Here is a 19,520-nt window from a genome sequence, read left to right as displayed (position 1 = left end):
CGCGGAGCTTGTTTAAAACTGAAGGCAGGCCAACTCCGCTGGGAGCGCGTGCCATTCCCCAGGGAGTGTTTAGAGGAGGCGTTGGTTCAGGATGATGGCGCTAGTTTTAGCACTAGGGTTTAGGGACAGGGAGGGCAAAATAGACTTTAAGCGGGTAGACCTATCTGGAAGGAGGTTATCTGATTGGTGGCTGAAGTCAAGGCACGAGTGAATATATACCCTTCACTGTAAAGTATCCGTCCAACTTTACTATTTAAAGGAAAAAAAAAAAGAGATAAATCTAGTGGTTAGTTCATTAAGTATTACGGCTAGGTGACGTGAGCCGCCGCCCGATCTAAAAGGTACAACCACATCCATCCATCCATTCATCCATCATCATTGCGCTAGGGCAATATGGCGGTTGTTTGGTAGCGTGTGCGTGGGGTCGTGGTGTGCGCCCGCAGGTTTATGGGCGTTTATTCGCTGCTAATGCAGGGTGGAACTCTTGCTTCGACAGCGAAAGGAGAAGTGTCTGTGCGCTCCGCACTTTTTCGCCGCCTGTGCTTCACGTCAGTCGCTCCCCAACTCTCGCTGAGTGCGGTCGCTCGCGGGCCGCGCTCGTCAGGAGTACGGCTCTTCCGCAGCAATGCGTTCGCTCCGGCGTCAGTGACGGACTTCTACCCTGTTTGTCGGATTAACCTGCCATGGATTGCCCGGAACCCCCCACACTTCACACTGCTGGTTAGTGAATTCTCTTTCACTTCGCGTGTTGTACGCGGCCGACCGGAGTGTGTCGTGGTGTAGGGGCGCGGCTCCTAGCGCGTAGCATAGACGCGCTTTCCGTTTTTTTTTTTTTCCGCACTAACTGCGAAGTGTTTTCTTGAGCGGTGTCGTGCATCCCTGTGAACACGTGCGCGAGTGTGACAATGCACTCGCCAAGGCACAACTCCGTGCCAGACGCCCGCTCGCCCATCGCGGCATCCCCATCAGCAGAGAGCGCTCCAGTTCCTGCCCCAACTTCTTAGGGGCCCACGAGGCGCCCTTTCTGTCACCGAAGATCAGAGAGCCTCCCGACCAACAAGGTCCAGGCACACCGCCATCTGTTCTTCGAAAAGATTGCGACCGACAGCATTCAAGCCATAGTGGAAAAGTGGCTGCAGGCCAATCCTGTCGCGCAACCACAGGCCCCCATGCCGGCCTCCCAGTGCGCCAGCGGGGCCGCACCTACCTCCAGTGGCGACCGTGCCACCGTAACTGCAGAGGAGCTGCCACAAAGCCCCATGCAGACCGAAGCTCCTGGACAGACACGGGGGCCTGCAGGCGTTCCCCTACCTCTCAGCTCTGATGAGGACGACGAGGCAATGGACTTCTCAAACTCAAGGAAGAGGCTGCTGGAAGAGAGTGAAGACGAGGACGACCACGCACCACGAAAGCAAACGGCCACTGCCCCCTCCGAATCCTCTGAATAGGAATCGCACACTTCTCAGGGCTCAGAGGAGTTGTCCGGGAGCGAGTGCAGAACCACGGTGGATTCCGAAGTGGCGTCCACCACAGCGGGCATGACATCATCTGCCACAACAGGTGGCACGGACTCCGCGAGCTCGGATGGTGCAGGCACTTGCCAGCTCCCTACTAACGCATCAACGGACGACCTATCGGCCCCTGGGGACCCCTGCCCTCCCTCCCCCCACACAGGACTGCCCTTGCCAGCAACCTCTCCCCAAGGAGTAGAGAGCACCCTACCTGCCCCTGCAGCAGAAGGGACCACCGAATCTCCCGACAACCCACCCCCTGACGCTTCAGCTGCCATGGAGGTGGTGGAGGAAGTTCTTACCAGTACCGCTACAGCGGGCAACACCCGAAAGGAAGCCCCTTATACGGCGAAAGACTTTTTCCTTACACCGTCAGCGGGGGCCACACCTACCAACCGCAGAAAGAAGGGAAAGAAGCCGACCAAGAAGCAACCCCCGGTTACTGCATCGGAAGGCACGGCTGCCAACCTCCCCCAACCTTTCGGCAAGGCCCCCACTGCAGTGGACACCACAAGGAGGCACAGCAGTGCAGCGGGGAGTCCCCCAGACACAGAGGGCTTCCAGGTGGTCACTACCAGAAGTGCCCGACGCCGTGCCAGAGACCTTGCTGCTGCTGCGGCCCTCCCGGTCGACCCTGCCATTGTGGGCACAGTTCTCTTCCGGCCGTCGGCCCCTGGAGGTACCTTCAGTGGATCCTCATGCCTGATCCTTGCACAGGCGCTCTATGCAAGGCCCGGCATAGCCGCGATTCGCGTAAATCAAAAACGCAACATTGTGGCTGCTGATGCCACCACGCGAGAGTGCCTGGAGCAGCTCCTGACCATTAAGGAGCTAAAGGGGATCCCTGTCACTGCCAAGAAACCCGCTGACCACAGGACCAGCACGGGGTTCCTACACAGTGTCGACGGACAGCCTGCTGCCTGGGATCCAGTCGGCCGTCCCGGCGCTCTCTGCTGCCAGGGAGGGGCGAACCGTGACGCTCCGCTTCGCCAGCCCTGTGCCACCAGAGCATGTGTCACTCTTCTTGCTACGCTTCCCAGTGCGGCCGGCCAGACCCCGCCCCCTGCAGTGCCGGCAATGCGGTCGGTTCGGCCATGTCAAGGAGAGCTGGAGCTGGCCAGGCAGCTGCATCAGATGGGGCCGGACCCACCCGGGAGAGAGCTGCAAACAAACCCGGCCCTGGTGTGTCAACTGCGGGGGCCCACACTCTGCAGACACCCCGGAGTGCCCCCGGTGGCAGGAGCAGCGGAAGGTTGCCACTATCATGGTATCTTCCCCAACCATCCTCTCGAGACGTGCAGTGGCAGCGGCGGTGCGAGAGGAGATTCAGGAGGTGCGGACCTTTGCAAGCGTGGTGAAGGGCCATCCTTCGCCCCCCCTCTGGCCAGACCCATCCCGGCGCCTCGCAAATCTCGTCGCCAGCCACTCCAGGGACAGCAGTCCACTGGCACTGCTGCCCCTATGGCCCTGCCGGCGGCCACTGCTGTTCCTGAGGCCCCGCCTGCTGCAGCTGCCACTCTCACGGCCCAGCCTGCTGCTATTGTCCCCGGAGGCCGGCCTGCTGTGCCCACGGCTCCTGTGGCCCTGCCTGCTGCGACAGTAGCGTTGCCTCCAGTGGACCCGGCCTACCAAATCATCGCCACCCTGCTGCACACCCTGCGGTCTGTGGGAGAGTCACTTCCTCTGGAGCACCCCCTTCGGGCCATCTGTTTACAGACGGGAGGCTCTCTGCTCCCCACAGCCAATCATGGCTAGCTCCCCGCCCGGAACGAGCCGAGGCCGCCGCCCAAGTGTTTTTCAGTGGAACGTCAACTGGCTGGGGGGCGACGGAGAGACGACCTGGCAGAGCACCTTCTGCGGAGCGATTAGGACGTGCTTGCACTGCAGGAGGTGTATACCCGGGCGGAGGACCTTAGCCTGCCGGGCTATGTTGGATACAGCAGCAGGACTGGCTGCACCCTGGCGACCTGCCATGATGCCCCCTGCCTGAACGACGGCCACCAGCAAGGACGTTCCCGGTGTGCTGTCTACGCCAAGCGGGAGCTGCCGCAGGCAGAGGTGAAGGTGGCTGACCTGGTTGGAGGCCCCTTTGAATGCTGCGCCGTCCGCATCTACATCGGGGGGCAGGACACCACTGTGGCCAGCCTCTACGTTCAGGGCGGGCCAGCCCTGGGACCCCAGATGCCTCCGTCAGCTGGCGCGTCGCCTGCTTTGCGGGGATGTTAATGCCAAACACCCAGCCTGGGGCGGCAGCAAGACTGACACTTGAGGCAGAGAGGTGCGTGATATTCTCCAGCAGCTGGGGCTGGCGATCCTGAAGTCGGGTGCCAACACCTTCCTCCATCGTGGGCACCAGGCCACCAGCACTGCCATAGATCTCAGTGTGGCCACGGAGGGTTGCCAGTACGCCTAGTCGCCATTCCCGGACACCTGGGGCTCGGACCACCTGCCCATCCTGCTGTCCCCCTTCAGAGGTAGGGCCCCACGGGACCGCGAGTACCGCGTGGTGGATTGGCAGGTCTACCGGCGGCTACTCAAGCAGGACACGAGCAACGGGGACCTGCTGCAACTGATGGCCCACAGTGCGAGGGCAGCAACAGTCACTGCCAAGGTCCAGCAGGGACAGCCCGTCCCGGACATCCGGCACCTGGCTCTAAGGGCGGCACGGCGACGTGCAGAGCGGCAAGCCCTGAACAAGGCCCAACCGGAGCTCTGGACGGTCTTCCGGTGAATCGATGCCGTCTGCAGTTCCCACGCACGCAGGCGCCGGAACCAGGGCTGGCAGCGCGTGTGGGTCTCAATCAACCGCTCGCGTGATGAGACCAAGGCCTGGCGCCTGCTGAAGTGCCTGCTGATGGCGCCCCGGGCCTTGACCCGGGGACTGTCCCTGGCTGTTCACCTGTCCATCACGGCTGCGAACCTGGCAGAACGGCTGGCTGACCAGTTTGCTGCCAGAGACATAGCCCCACTGCCTGCTGCCCTCCCTTGCCCTACCTCCTGCCATCATCCCAGATGGGTGTCCGTGCAGGTGCGGCAGCTGTGCGAAAAGCCCATAGGGATACACGAGCTGGTGGCGGCCCTCGAGAGGACCAAGCGACCAAGTGCTCCAGGGGCCGACGGCATCACCTTCCAAATGCTCCGCAACCTGGGTGGAGGTGGCCGTCAACGACTCCTGCGGTACTACAGCGACGTCTGGTGCACCGGAGTCTTACCCAAGTCCTGGCGAACTGCGGTGGTGGCGCCAATCCTGAAGCCCCAGAGGAAGGCCACGGCTCTCTCCTCGTACCGGCCAGTCTCTTTCACCTCCGCGCCCTGCAAGGTGATGGAGAGGGTGGCTCTAGAGAGACTGGAGTGGATTGCCGACCACCTGGGCTTCTTCCCGAAGCAGCAGACGGGCTTCAGGCGACACCGGTGCACGGCAGATTCGATCTCGGACGTCGTCGCTACCCTCGAGGACGCCAGGAGCAGCGGGGACGTGGCCATGCTGCTGCTGCTGGACGTGGAGAGTGCCTTCGACGGACTCCCACACGTGGCGGTCGAGGCGGCCCTGGACCGCCTCGGCATCAACGGGAGCCTCCAAGGCTTCGTGACCGCCTTCCTGTCCGGGAGGACCTTCCGTGTTCGTGTTGGAGGGGCAACCAGCCAACCCAGGGACATCACTGCTGGTGTCCCACAGGGTTCAGTACTGAGCCCATTCCTCTTTAACATGGCACTAGCAGGACTTCCGGCGTCCCTCCCAACAGACACCAGGTTCCCGGCCCGCTGCTCCGTCTACGCAGATGACGTGGCACTCTGGGTCCAGGGACCAAGGCGGTCCATCCCAGCCATCGGGAGATTACTGCAGGCGGCCCTCGATGCAGTGATAACCTACCTCGGAGGCATCGGGCTTAAGGTCTCTGCCACCAAGACCGAGGCCCTACTGATTCACCCGCTGGCGGCAGCTCGCACCCACGTGAGACGGCTGAGGGTTGGCAACCGCAGCCTGCCTTGGAGGCTGGTGGTGAAGTACCTGGGGCTCACCATCGACCACTGGCTTACGTGGATCCCGGCTGCTAAGGCTGCTGCCACCAAGGTGCGGCTCGTCCAGGGTGTCATCAGCAGGCTGCAGCTGCGTGGCCGCGGCTGCTCCACCAAGTGGGCCCTCCGGCTCAACCAGGCTGCGGCGTCCTTGGTCCTCCTGTACGCCTTCCCGCTGGTGAACTTGACACCGGCCAGGGGAAGCCTGCTGGAGGGACTCCACAGGGGTGCACCGAGGGCCATCCTGGGGCTTCCCAAAAGCTCGCCGGTGGCAGCGACTCTCGCCGAGGCGGGAGAGTGGCCTCTGACGTTACGTATGCTCCAACGTGCGCTGGGCTACATCGACTGCCTTCACCGCGCCACCGACGGCAGGGCCCTCCTGGAGCGTCTCCGCAGTCAGCCAGGATCACAGATGGGAGGCCTCTGCCTGCTGTACCACCAGATGGTCCAGGATCCGCCAGTCTCTATTACCTCTCCACCGCCTCACCACCAGCCACCAGAGGTCCACCTCTGCTTGGAAGGGGCAACCAAGCGACGGACGCCTGCGGCCGCACTGCAACAGGCGGCCTCCTGCAAGCTCCAGGAACAACTGGAGGGATGGCTGCAGGTGTTCACGGACGGATCTGTGATGCCGGACGGGACCGCAGCGGCCGCATGCATAATCCCGTCCAGAGCCAACAGCAGGCAGTGCAAGCTACCCTTCCCGGCGAGCTCCACGGCTGCGGAACTGGCTGGACTCCATCTCGCGGTAGACCTGTTGGCCGAGGACATCCCCCTTGAGCCGGCCGCGGTCCTGTGTGACAGCAAGGCGGCCCTGCAGACCCTGGCCAACTCCCGCCGTGCCGGACTGACGGCCTGCCTCCTGACAGCCAAGGTTCGGGCCCTCACCGACGCCGGGGTGTCCGTCTCCTTCCACTGGCTGCCCTCCCACGTGGGCATCGCTGGAAACGAGAAGGCGGACACACTCTCCAAGGCTGCCCACCAGCCTGGTACCCCCTACTCCTGTGCCGTGGCGGCCAGGGAGTATTCGCAGGCCCGTCTCAAGAGGTTCGTCGAAACAGTCCACCCAGAACCGAGGGTGGCCAGCAAGCGAGGACCAAAGCCTCTTCCAGAGACGGGCCTCACCAGGAGAGAACGGGCCTCCCTGTTGCGACTGCGGACCGGCTGCATGTGGACAGTGGCCCGCCGCCACGCAGAGGGCCTCTGTCCCTCCCCGGCCTGCAGCCGTTGTGGAGACCCAGAGACCCTCGAACACCTCCTCTGTGCCTGCCCTGGCTTAGCACAGGAACGCTTGAGGGCCTACGCGGCCTACAGGAGACAGGGTCTGCCAGTCTCCACCCTGGAACACCTGCTGTTCTCGTCTCGTCCACATACAGCAGCACTCCGAAGCCTGGCGGAGTTCGTGGAGGAGTCGGGAATCGCTGCCTACCGCTGATCCCAGGAGCCATGCTGCCCTTGCCCTTGCCGACGGCCTGCTGCTCGCGCTGAAGCGGACCGGACACCCCTCCTTACACACCACACACTATTTCTCCTATCCTCTTTCATCTCCCTTCACCCCACCCCAAAGGCACTGCGCCGTGTCGCCTGTAGGCAGACAGAAATTAGGTGCCTTCTTCCTTTTCCTCATGAACCACTAACAACAACATATTGCAGGGTGGTGTTCGCGCACACGGCACCCTAACGTTACTATAAATATTTCCGCTATACCGCCAGATGACCGAGAGGCCTGAACTGGCAAGAAATACGCCAAGCAAGTAAGCTTACATTGTTTATTTACAATCGTGAATGCAGCAGTGCACATGTAAACAAGGAACACTCTCTCTCACAGAGTTGAACAATACATGAAAGAAAAAAAACAGTGATAACCATCTGTTTAATAAAATTACCAGCTGAAATTGTGCAACTTTCTCTTGGCTCGTTCAGTCAGACAACGATATGCTCTCAAAAAGTGCAGTGTCACTACGACTAGCCCGAGCCGCAATATGATATTTGACAACGCATTGGCGAGCAGCGCATTGCGTTGAATAAAAAGAAATAAAACATTTTCATCCGGGATCAGCCTCCTACATGAGAACATGCATCCTTGCACCACAATCAGAACTAATGGGAAAAAAATATTTTGGTAGGGAACACTAATTGCTCGCCCTACTGTCCTGTGCCAGCACCGTGCGATTATTTCCTCTTCTTTCACTCGAAACAGTGGCTCGGGGTACGATTTGCAGACGGTGAGAAATTCAAGATCACCGCTCGCAACAGCTTCAATTACGAAACGACAATCTTTTATTCAGATTGACTAAAGAAACTACTGCGACGGTACGAGGAGCACTAAGAAGTTCGCTGTGATTCTGTAGAAAAGTGAAGCAGGTTTTTGCTAAACTAAGCCCACCAACAAAAACATTTGCTAATGAATATTTACTTGCTTGGAACCAAATGGCCCTTACTTTTTGAATGACCTTCAAAGTTTTTATGCTTTGCATTGACAGATAAATGAGTTTTCTTTGTGCCAATGGTGCATATTCATGAAAGACGCTGCTCAAACGATGGATAACGGCAGATGCTGAATTTACATTTTTATTCTTCACTACTTCCTAACTGTCTGCCTTCCCTTAACACAGGTACCATACAAAACTAGTCCTTTTGGCTACATGTTTCACAGCAATTGGGCGCGAGGCCCACCACTGGAGGCGTGAGCGCTGCGATCGCTGTGACGTGCAGGGTTGGATCACGTGATCTCGTCTCGCTCTGGCGAAGGAAAGCTGGCAGTTGGATGCGTTGTTTTTAATGTTGACTTCACGGTGTTTTAATTTTTTAACAGCGTTGTATTGCTCTGACTTCATCTGTGCGGACACCTGCAGACTACGCAATGCGGAAAGTTGCAGCAAACGTAACTGGCAGCGTGCCACAGTGCGCTGCGTATGCAATGCCACTGTCACAGCCACTGGCAGTGCCACTGTCACCTCTTAGTTGCTTTCTTTGTTGTTGTGGTTATTTCGAGCCCATGTGGTTAAAATGAGCACAGACCACGAATGTTCACATCAAAGCAGAACGTTTCAGTTTCTGCACGGGAGCCTTATTCACAATGAAAAATGAGTGTGCAAACAGTTTGGTTATGTATATCTTAAAATGGGACTCTGAATTGTCAGAGAGTCAAGATGTAGCCCGGAAGTCCAGTTTCTTTCCCTTTGTTTTCGTTATATTTACCCTATATCGGTCTATTTCATGGCTAGTTGCTTCTGCGTGTTCGGCCAGCCCGTTCGACAAAACCTCCTTAGATCATACATGTGCTTTATAGTTTGCGCTAAAGCTTACTTCTCTCGCCAAGGTAACTTTTGCCAGTCTGCGCCACCACTATCCTCCCCTGGCGTCCATCCCCATGTGTGTACCCGACCACGCGGGTTTTTATCCGCCAGTAGTGTAGCCAGGGGGTACCACACCAAGCCCGTGCCCCCCCCCCTTACTCCGAAGATTTCGCATGGTATATAGCGCACAAAATAACGGTCGCCTACACTTGCCTGCCCGGCCCCCAGTTCTGATCAAGGTTGTGCCCCCTCTGAAAAAAAAAAAAAAAACTTCTGCCAATATGCCTGCTATCCGCGACTTCAGCTCACAAGGTTCCTTGCTTATGGATTACGTCCGTATAAAATGGGCCCATAGCGACCGTCACTTGCTCTTAATGTTTTGATCTACAGGCAAAAATGTGGTAAGCTTCGAAAACTGCTTCGTCTTCGAAGAGCTGCCATTGAATATCACACAGCTTATGAATGAAACTGCAAAAAAAAAAAAAAAAAAAAAAAAAGGAAATGGACACAGGCAATTTTACTGAAACATGAAATTGCCGTTTAGATCACGGTGCGCAAGACCTCGCCGCATGCTCAAAGGTGTAAAATGATACATTTTTTTTTTAATTTACCCGTTTATAGAAGCTCTGGAACTAAACCAATCATTCATAATTTTCATTTTCACCCGTGTGGGGCTAGATGGCGATCGAATGTGCAATGCGTGACCCCCGTAGAAATTTTGCGCAATAAATATTAGGAGCGTGCAACAGAGAAAAGTTACAACTCTGAATGAGGCACGCGCGTGCGTGATTATCACATTTGCCCATAATAATAACAGAAAGGTTGCGGCTGTAAGAATCCTGTGTCGCTTCCCACAAAGCGGGGAATCCACTTGTGCTTTGCTTCGTAGGCTAAGCATTTAATTTGCGCATGCTTGTCATGTTAATCGCGAGTCGTCTTTAGATGCAAACCTACAATGAATAAAGTAGCGTGGTTGCACTCATTTCTTGCAGCAAAGAAAAGTGTCTTTACCGTTAATACCCATTTTATACTTCAATTCGACATGGAATGAGTCGTCAGCTTCTCAGAGGCAGTGCGCTCGGCCGCCGTGGTTGTTTCATTTAGGTGGCCATAGCAGACGAAGCCGGCAGTCAGGCGTTGAGAGAAGCTAACACTTTGCAACGGGCAGTCACTTAGCACTTCGTACAGTCAGGGAAGAAGCTGAAACAGTATTTTACTGATTTAGCTGAGTGAAGTGCAATGATAATAATAAAAGAAGACGCGAAAGCGGCTGCGGGCTCCGTGCGAGAAGGCAGTGAAGCGATCCAATCACGTACGTCACAGGGATGCCTCCGCATGATGGCACCACAGTATGTCCTCGCGCCCAATATCAAGGGAACAGCTGTTAGTAGACATTCAAATTACCAACATGTACAAACACTGCCCAATATTGATTATACCTACTAAGTGCACTCAGTCATTGTTCTTTTTAAAAATTAACATACCTTTAAAAATGCCTTGTCATGCATCAGGTATGTTACATGGAACAAGTAATATTTGTTCACCTTTGGGGTACATCCCTCGTTTGTCATCTGCCGATCACCAAGCCCAGCTATATTGATGGCGCAAAGGCCACACCGGGTGATGCTTCTGGCAACTTGGCAAGAATAATATTTTGTAATATTTAGGGGACCTTATATATTTTGATAACAGTGCAATTTTTTAGTTTTCTGTTCTAATACTACCTTCTAGCTTCAAACAAAATTATGGAATTTAGCATAATTGTAATTCTTCTAAAGAAACTTTATTGCAAGCTCATGAAAAGGCTCTAGGTTTTATTTCTACCAGTAGAAAGTTGTCCCTTTTGTAGCCTTGCATTTTTATTTTTATCATAATGACTATACTTAAGATTAAAAAAACAACTAGAAAGAAGCCCTCTTTGCTTAGCTTGGCTTCAACATTTCTCATAGCTCAGTCACTACTGCAGCCACATTGAGGCTGTAGTATGTACAAGTAAAAATAAATAAATATTGCGCTTCACAATAACATGTTCCTCATTCAATACTCCTTCTTTCGTTCATTTCTTTTTCATAAAAGTTATACGTGGCTTAACGTTGTTGCGGTGTATACTTGATTAAAGGGTTTTGGTAAGTTAGTAGTGACATTCCTATAAACTCATTAGAACCATGACAAGTTCTCATTTCGAGTTATCTTAGAGCCTAGTTATATAGTGAGGCAGTTGAAGAACTAATGACTAGGATATATTATTGATAATTTTTGAAGTCCTTTCCAAATAACATTTTTCTAGGTTCTAGGACAATGTATTAAAGGACTCCAGACAGGAAGCTCTAGTCTTTTTTATTATTTCCCTTTTGGAAAGCCATTAACTTTGTCATTACTCTAAGGCTCGATCATTGCTTAATGCCAGAAGTAAACAGATCGTTAATTATGTTAACTGTTAGTCCGACAATATCATAATGCACACCCCAAGTCTGCATGGTTTTTCGCGTTTTGATGAAGGAGGTTCATACCATCGTTCTTACCATGCCATTTCACCTTCCATACCATATGCCAAGAGTAGGGGGCAGAAAGCCAAGTCTATTTTTTACAAAAGGAAAAAGCATGTCAACATGCATATTCAATGAAATTGTTCAGTTGCTTAATTCTAAAAGATCATCTCACAGCTCACAGCATTACATCATCACTGCATAGCTGGTATGGCTTTCGGGCATCACATTGGCACGACAGCCTCATATGATACAAATGATGTGTTTAGACCTTTTTTTATCATCTGAATATGCATTGTGCTTGGCATATGTTTCAAAAAGATTGCTTGAAATATATACGGCTTGTACACCATTATGAGAGACACTGATGTGACATGATTGGGTATAACAGAAACTGTTCACCTCATTTGGGTGCCATTTTTTTGTCGCTGAAAGACATGTAAGAGGCCCTTGCTAACTCTTGAATATGTCTGAACTTTCATTTTTGAAACCTCGGTGAACCCTGCACATCTTGCTTATCTCAATTAAGAGGCCTACAACGCGAGGGCCGCACGGCAAAGTGTGAGGAAGGAGGCCGGGTGCTTTGCAGGGCAAGAGAAAGAATTTTGTGAATTGACAATGATCAGAGCCGGCATAGAAGTCATGTTTACCTTCAGGGTCCAAGTCGCAAGGCTGCTATTTACAAACGTAGGTTTCAAGCAGAAGAAGAAACTCGTCAGCGCAGCTGTTGGTGCACTCTTATACAACTCGTAAATATCTACGTCAAGATTACTCACTGACAGACGCAGAAATTCATGGAGGTGTTCATTGGTTAGTCAGGAACGCATTTGGTTAATCAACTTCATCCAGGAACTATGTTCACAAACATATGAACTGTTGAGCACTGTCATCATGGCTGCTGCTAGTTTCTTCAAACTGGAAAGCTTCAAGTTTGTGACACCAGCGCAAAATTTCTCAGTATATGCATAAAATGTGCTTTTGAGCACATCATCTGTACGTGTATCAGGCAGTCCCAAGTGGTACATATGCCCCGCTTGAACGAACTCTGAAAGAACCAGATGCTACTCGAATGTCCTTTAATATCCGAGCACCGAACTTCAAACTCTCTTTTTTAATCCCGTACTATTTGACAGTTCTTTTTCAGGAAGCAGTGTGCGCGTATCTCCCACAAAACTTTTGGAGCGAGAGAATATACAAAGATTACACCCACTAGCCTGCTGTTGCAAAAGGTTTAGTCTTGACTCGGAAGCCTTAATGTGTGAGAGCATGTACAACATAAGTTTCCCTTCTCATTCAATGAAGGTGCCTTCATCACTTGTGTATATCTCGCCTCTTGGTATTGGGCGAATGGCAGGTCATCGTCTTGATTGGAAACATAAGGATACGTTTTAACTGTAAATTGAAGGCTAGGCTGCGTCTCACAAGCAAACGATCGTCACAATAGAGATAGATGACAGCGTGCTTAAGGTGGAGACCCAATTTAAAAGAAAAGGCTACTGAAACTTCCAAGACATTTTAATTTTACGGCAATACACAGATTCGTATTCTTTAAATACTGCATAGTAACACGGTTTATAAATCAGGAAAATGACAACCCCAATCCAATGCTTGTTATCACACAACTGGACAATCTGTAGCTAAGAAGTGACCTCCCACGCAGTTTGTTGAAAAAAAGAATTTGTGCAGCGTGTAATGTATAGTTTTTAAGCACGGAGAAAGAAATAATGTAACTATGTTTGTGAGAACCAGACTGAAGACTTATACTTGGCTTCTTACTTCGACAGGGAAATTGTCGATGCACAAGTGCAGTGCTGTGCTGAATTGTGCTTCAAGGCAACTCAAGTGGTGCTGAAGTGTAGTATGAAAGCTGCCAAGGTTCAGACAGCTTATCATTGAAGGAGGTGGGTGAGTGACTTTAATGCCATTGCAATATCTAATTATGCTGGCAGTCCTAAAAAAACAGCTTATTCATGCCCGGCTGTGATTCCAGCATGTCAGGCTAACCTGTAGCTTTCCCAAACAACTTTTTTAACAGAAGAAGATGTGGCAGCAGTTCTCCACACTTTTGTATTCAGAGACATCTGTGAAACATGAAATAGATGTTTATTACAAGGCGTATGAGCCTAACATTGAACAGCTGTACAGCGACCATCCGTACTACACTCGAAAGAAGTCCTGATAAACTGTTGATTGGTTGAGCATGCCTGCGATCAAAGAATACACTACATGATATCCTCAATCTTCCTTCTTTATTTTGGCATCTTGCACCTCAGAAATATGACATCAGACAATTTAGAATAGAAGTATTTTTGATCATTCACAGCACTGAAGTGATGAGTACGATGAAGGTGAATACATGAGTGTTGAGTCGCAAGTAAAATTTATTGAAAGAAACGGCATGAATGAATGCAATACTGAATGCCTTAATGGCTGCGTGCGTGCAGCCGAGTCATCCAAGCGATTCAAACATTCCAGAGAACACACACAGAGCACGTGCATCGAAGCAACAAATTAAACTAAACCATGCAAGAAAACTTTCTCGCTTGTTAAGTCGAGATGACAATCGCAAATTTAATAATTATGGCTATTTTTCACTAAAGGCAACAGATGGATCGCTTACGCATCTTTTCCTTTCGCTGTTAATGTGCATAGTTTCTATTATCTCTCCCGTGTATGGATGTTTGTGCCAGAAAAAACAATCTCTCATCATTGTTTTGCATCCACAATCTTCGCAGTGTGATGGCAAGTGCAAACCGCCTGTGACCCACAGCAAAGGCAGATTCTTTCTCAACCTAACATTCAAGCATCGCCTGGTTTGTCCAAGGCAGCGCTTGTGTGGTAACCTTTTTTTTACATCTTCCTCGTCCCCCTATTGCTATTAACTCTCAAAAATGAACAATTACCAACTATCCAAGGTTTGCCTTATTGTTTAGAATAGAAGCACATTACTGCTAAATACTACCGTGCACATAATGACATCTGACACTGAGCAATACTATCTTATCATTGAATGTTTCCAGCATGCAGGTCATGCTTTCATTCACCCTTTCTTTCGCTATTGGTCTCACTTTCTGAGCCACTGATGTCGAGCAAGTCAAATTGATAGCCGTGGGCCATGGCTGAGAAGGTGGCCACTCCAGCCTGCGTAAAATTGTCGTTGGATGTTGGATATGATGACGGGCTCCTATCGAAAGGCTGAAAATGAACAGGCCAAATTTCGAAAAGGCCAGGGCACCAAAAAATTGAAATGCCTATTAAACAAAATGCCGAAAAACATAACACCAAAAACCATGTGAAATTTTATTGATTCAAAGAGAAATAAGATGTGATTGCGATGTGCTCTCAGAAGGGAAAATCAAACAGCTGCAAAAAAAGGTCATGTTTTCATGTTTAACAAGAAAATGGGTTCTAGACAGTATTAAATATGAGAGAAGCGAGGCGAATGCAACACCTTTTCGTAGAAGTTACTCTCTTGGTCACTTTAAAGATAGTGATCCACGCAAGCCATGCTCTTCCAGCACATGGCCACCAGTAAAGCGAAGCAAGTTGCACTCTAGGACAACGTTGGCAGAGTGATTAGAGGTCAATCTCATCGCTTGTAAAGCAAGAAGTAATGGTTAACAAAAATCTTTTGGCAGAACTCGGGGCAACTGGTAAAATGTCGATGTTTTCAGTTTTTTCCAAGAAATGGCACGCAACTTATCTGTCTGAAACACAAAAAACAAGTTATTTCTGTGCTACGCGATGACATATGCTGAAATATTTTTTTCTTTGTTTTTTTTAATGCTTGAATCGTATGTGAAGGGAATTTGGTTATTAGACTTGATGGAGAAAGTGCGTGTCCATCAATTTGAAAGGAAATAGCTTTGCGAATCTCCTGTAGGCCAAGAGAACCTTTAAGTTGCCAAGATACTTCATTTTTGACTATAGCTAGGTGATGCTGGCATTTCGGTGTTTTGATTTTTCAGCATTCTGAATTATCAAGCTTTTTTTTTTGTACTCTGAATTAATGTTTTTTTAATTTCCAGCATTCTAGTGATTTGTAATTTAGATTTTTGGCATTTCAATGCCACCCAAAAAAGACGACAGTGGTGACAACATTGCACAGCACGTGCAGGCATAACAGATGAAATGCCAGTGCGGCGTCCACTTGCATTCACTCGGGCACGTGGTGCCCACATCGCAGCTTTGTGTGGCAACGTGACCAGCTGTGTTCACCTGAAAACTAGACCTGTTGCCGCCTAGCTCGATGCTCCTTGAAACCAAAACTCCAGCTGGCCATTCTAAAAGCACCTCTAAGCAATTACCTGTTACGCACTTGAGTAAATGACATTTCCAGCCGTGATAAGTATGTTATAAGCTGCCTATTGCAACAAAGAAAACAAAGGTGTGAAATTTTTGTGTCAGTGTTCCTTTAAATGTTAACTCTGGCATTTTTTGAGGTCAGTGGATCTCAATGAAATTCACTTGGTACGTTCATTTGCACATTTGCGCCATCCATGCCAAATTGCAGGCTTGAGAGTTTCGCAGATTCTTTTCAAATGAATTTTATAGCTTGCCTTGAAACGCTCACCTCGCTTTGCAGAATTGATGGCAACATTGTGTGTGTGACGTTGAGTTTTACCTGGTAGAAGTGATAAACTGATGTGCCACTGCAGCGTCTGCTTGTCTACTATGGCTTGTGTGGGTTTGACTGGCGCTTCCTTGGTTGAGCATTCGATTTTCTTTTTCGTGTTGGTGGGCGTGTGACAGGTGCTAAGTGGTGTTGCATTGTGAGCCACACACAATTCGCCATATATTCAACATAACAGCGTAAGCGCTTTGGCCGATCGCCGCTGACGGCGTGGACAGGTAGTGCCATCTGGCGGGCATTATGTGCAATCAGGCAGATTTCGGCAGCGTCACGAAAATCTTTATGTCAAACGTAAAAGCGCACTTGGTTGGGTTTCGCTTTCAGTATTGTGGTTTTTCGGTAATTAAAAATTATTTTCGAGTTTTTTGAACATTTCAGTTATCGGGCACGTGAGAAGAGTGTCTAAAGAAAATAAAAGCACCGTTATCCCGACATGGTCAAACAATCGCTAGAGTTGGCTTTTAACAGGACACTGAAATAACTTTTTGAAGTTTTGTCAGTGTTTAGGCTAGAGCATCATCAAGCCATTTGCACCACAAGTTTAGCAACATGCCATGCACCAAGGCCTTTTTTACCCCCCTTCTCACACCTTCCGTGCCTTCTCAACTCATGAGACACACTGGCATCACTGGCAATCGCCGAGGTCTCATGAGCGCACCCGACGATTTGAGCTTCGCCCAGACTAGACCTTTGACATAGAGTTTTATACTGTATGAAACTTTATGACCTCCGAGATTGCACGCCAACAGACAGATTGCACGCGATCTCGGAGGCCATCACCCAGTGCACCCAGCAGCATGCACGTCATCTCACTAAAGAGACTGAATGTCGCGGAGTGGTTGATATAGGTAAGCTCCGACAGGTGCCGTTACACTACCAGCTGATCTTACTTTCGCACATTCCACAGGCACGGCCGCTGGATGAAAAAGCGCACGCCGTGTGCTCTTTCATCCAGTGGCCGTGCCACAGGCAATCAGATCAGCAGCCTGGGTGACGTCACGTTACAAGAGCATGTAGTACTGTGAATGGGGATCGAAGATGGGTTTGGCTGAGCCACAGTGATCTGCAGTGATTTGCAGCTTTAAAAGGACGTAATAAATTATGCAGAGAGCTGAAATCAGTCTGTAAATTACCCTTAGGACTTGCTCTACGAGTCTAATGTGTCTGCACAAAATGTTTTAGGGTCCCTTTAATGAATATTGAGATTATAGTAATATGAAGCTTAACCATTATGTTTGGTCACACAGTTTAATTAAATGAAAGGGAAATATAAGGGCTTGTTTTCCTTTGCTCTACACAACCTAATGAGAACCAACAGACAAATGAAGAAAAGTATATGGGATGTTATTTTGTAGTAATTACGATAGAAATGTGGGAAATTAAAGTGCACAAAATGAGAACTTGTTGCCATAGCTCGGATATACCAAAAAAAACTGACAAGCGGATGATCACAGCCATGGCTGAAGTGGTAGAGCATCGTACGTGTAATTCGAAGATAACAGGTTTGGTCCCCGTCGGCAGCAAGTTGTTTTTTCATCTGCTTTAATTTTTTCACATTTACATCTTGCTTACTACAAATAATGTCTCCTATACTTTCCTTGGCTTGATTGCATATTGGTTATCATCGTAGTCAAAAGGAACGGTTCACGTCCTCTGCACGTCCCTCAACTTTTGCTTTTTTTGCGCATCTCGTGGTTACTTGACATTTAATCGCTCAGATGTTATTGTTCTTCTTGACCTATTGATAAGAGGTGAGCTAATGAGCAGTTTTGTGTGAGTTAACTAATTTACAAAATGTGAGGTTCGATTTACCATGAACAAGTAGCAGGCTCCTCACCTCAATAAGGTTTCATTTATTTTTGATACACAATTTCGGCTGTATGCTACGTAGAGCGCTAACTGTACATACGAATTACTTTTAAAAAAGGAGTCTACCATGCTCGTTCACTGGCTGCCACATTCTTCCGCTAAGGATTGGCTCATGATTTCTACTTGCACGTATATACTACCATTCTCTGAGTCTACATGTAGACCATAGTTCACCTGCAGAGCTCAGCTGAAGGCTCCCAATATCCTTGCATTGCTTTGAAAGACTGAACCTTGCCACTGAGATAAATTCACATAAAAAAAAACACGATCATTCATGCTGATCTCTTAAAATGTAGTAATCGTATATGCGAATCTTTGGTTTCTGTTAATATCAGTATGTCTGTTTCTGTTATCGAAGCATACTAACTCTCCCAACTTTCTTCCTCAGAGCAGCAGAGGCCGTAACGAGCAATGTGTGCGAGTTTTTGCTGTGGAAGAAAGCTTTGCTTCAACACGACAGGCTTGTTTTATTACTGATGTACAAGAGTCAAGGATTGATTTATGTTTAAAGGGGTCATGAAACGCTCGCTCTAAAGCGAAAATGTGAAACCACCGATGTCCACATGCACTATTTAGGTGACGTCATCATAAGTAATGCTTTGCCTATCGAGGAACGCGGAACCTTTCGGTACTTGCGAGTGCGTGAGATCTGGACACCCATCAGTGTTTTTGCCATACAAAATCGGCACTACCTTGAATTCTGACGTCATAGTAAGCAGCGTTCTTGTGGGACGCAAATCGCGTGTGGCAGACACCGATGAGCGCCTCTTCCACGCGCTCGATATGCCATATATAGTTCCGCATTGCTTGATAGGCAAAGCGTCTACGCAGGTCCACTCGGGCTGATCATATAGTTAGCGCATGTGGCTGCCGATGGTGTCGCATTGTCGTTGTAAAGCGACCGTTTCACAACCCCTTCAAGAACACTGTTTGTCCTCGACCATTAGAAACTGTCAGACGGAAAATGTAGTGAACACTGCAACATGAAAAATGTTAATTTTATGAGTACACAAAGACAAAGGAGAATTTCTCTAAGTTCTATTGGCTCAAAGATACCAGTTCTCAGAGATGAAGGTTAGGGAGGCCACAAACATTAAAGGTGCCACATGAAGTGAATTTATGTGCCTGTCTATTTCGACAAGACTTTTTGGGGACCTATTTTAAATTATCACATTAACTCGATCGTGAACACATGGGATGGAACTCCAGCTGAGCTGATGATGCAAGCATTCTGATAGTTCTGCATACACCAGATAGAAGTGACGGTACAGTGTCAGAAAAGTGCATCAGTGAGAAGAAAGCCGAGAATGTTCATGAAAAGCTTGACTTATAGGGACACTAAAAATGCTTTTCTTGCATTAGTTGGTTACTGTCACAATACCAAAAGCACCTCACTTGCCGGGTAAAATGAATGGTGAACGAAAAAACACGCAAAAAGAAAATGTGGGCAGTTATGCCACTGTGGCATCATAGATTTCGATGGTGTCTAGATAGCCGTTTCAGACGCCACCCATCAAAATCTGCCTTTAAATGTTACAACTTGATACATAATTTCAAGGCACCCAACTGTCTATTGCGACGAAAATATAGTAATAACAAGTTCATTAAACATTTGTTTATCCTCAAGTCATTATATGATGTTCGGTTTTGGCATAAGTAGACTTAAATCACAGGCTAGAATTATAGTGCAAGTCTATTTTTGGTT

At 49.5% G+C, this 19,520-nt stretch overlaps 1 protein-coding gene across 9 annotated transcripts in view; it reads left to right on the top strand.

Moving 5' to 3' along the window:
• The first annotated feature begins 198 nt into the window (after positions 1 to 198).
• Positions 199 to 19,520, top strand: part of LOC119170629 (uncharacterized) — a 29,960-nt gene continuing 10,638 nt past the window's right edge. For 5 of the 9 annotated variants that reach the window (XM_075879158.1, XM_075879160.1, XM_075879159.1 and 2 more), the window contains exons 1-3: positions 4,360 to 7,282; positions 13,098 to 13,214; positions 14,049 to 14,151. In XM_075879158.1, the coding sequence (XP_075735273.1) occupies positions 4,366 to 6,963 (2,598 nt within the window). In that variant the 5' untranslated portion in view covers positions 4,360 to 4,365 and the 3' untranslated portion in view covers positions 6,964 to 7,282; positions 13,098 to 13,214; positions 14,049 to 14,151. Of the gene's footprint in view, positions 721 to 4,359; positions 7,283 to 13,097; positions 13,219 to 14,048; positions 14,152 to 19,520 lie in introns of those variants that run through there. The other 4 variants (XM_075879162.1, XM_075879155.1, XR_012887322.1 and 1 more) reach the window with 3 other exon arrangements.

The sequence above is a fragment of the Rhipicephalus microplus genome, chromosome X, assembly GCF_043290135.1.
Source record: "Rhipicephalus microplus isolate Deutch F79 chromosome X, USDA_Rmic, whole genome shotgun sequence".
NCBI lineage: Eukaryota > Metazoa > Arthropoda > Arachnida > Ixodida > Ixodidae > Rhipicephalus > Rhipicephalus microplus.
This window is presented reverse-complemented; position numbering and strand designations above follow the sequence as displayed.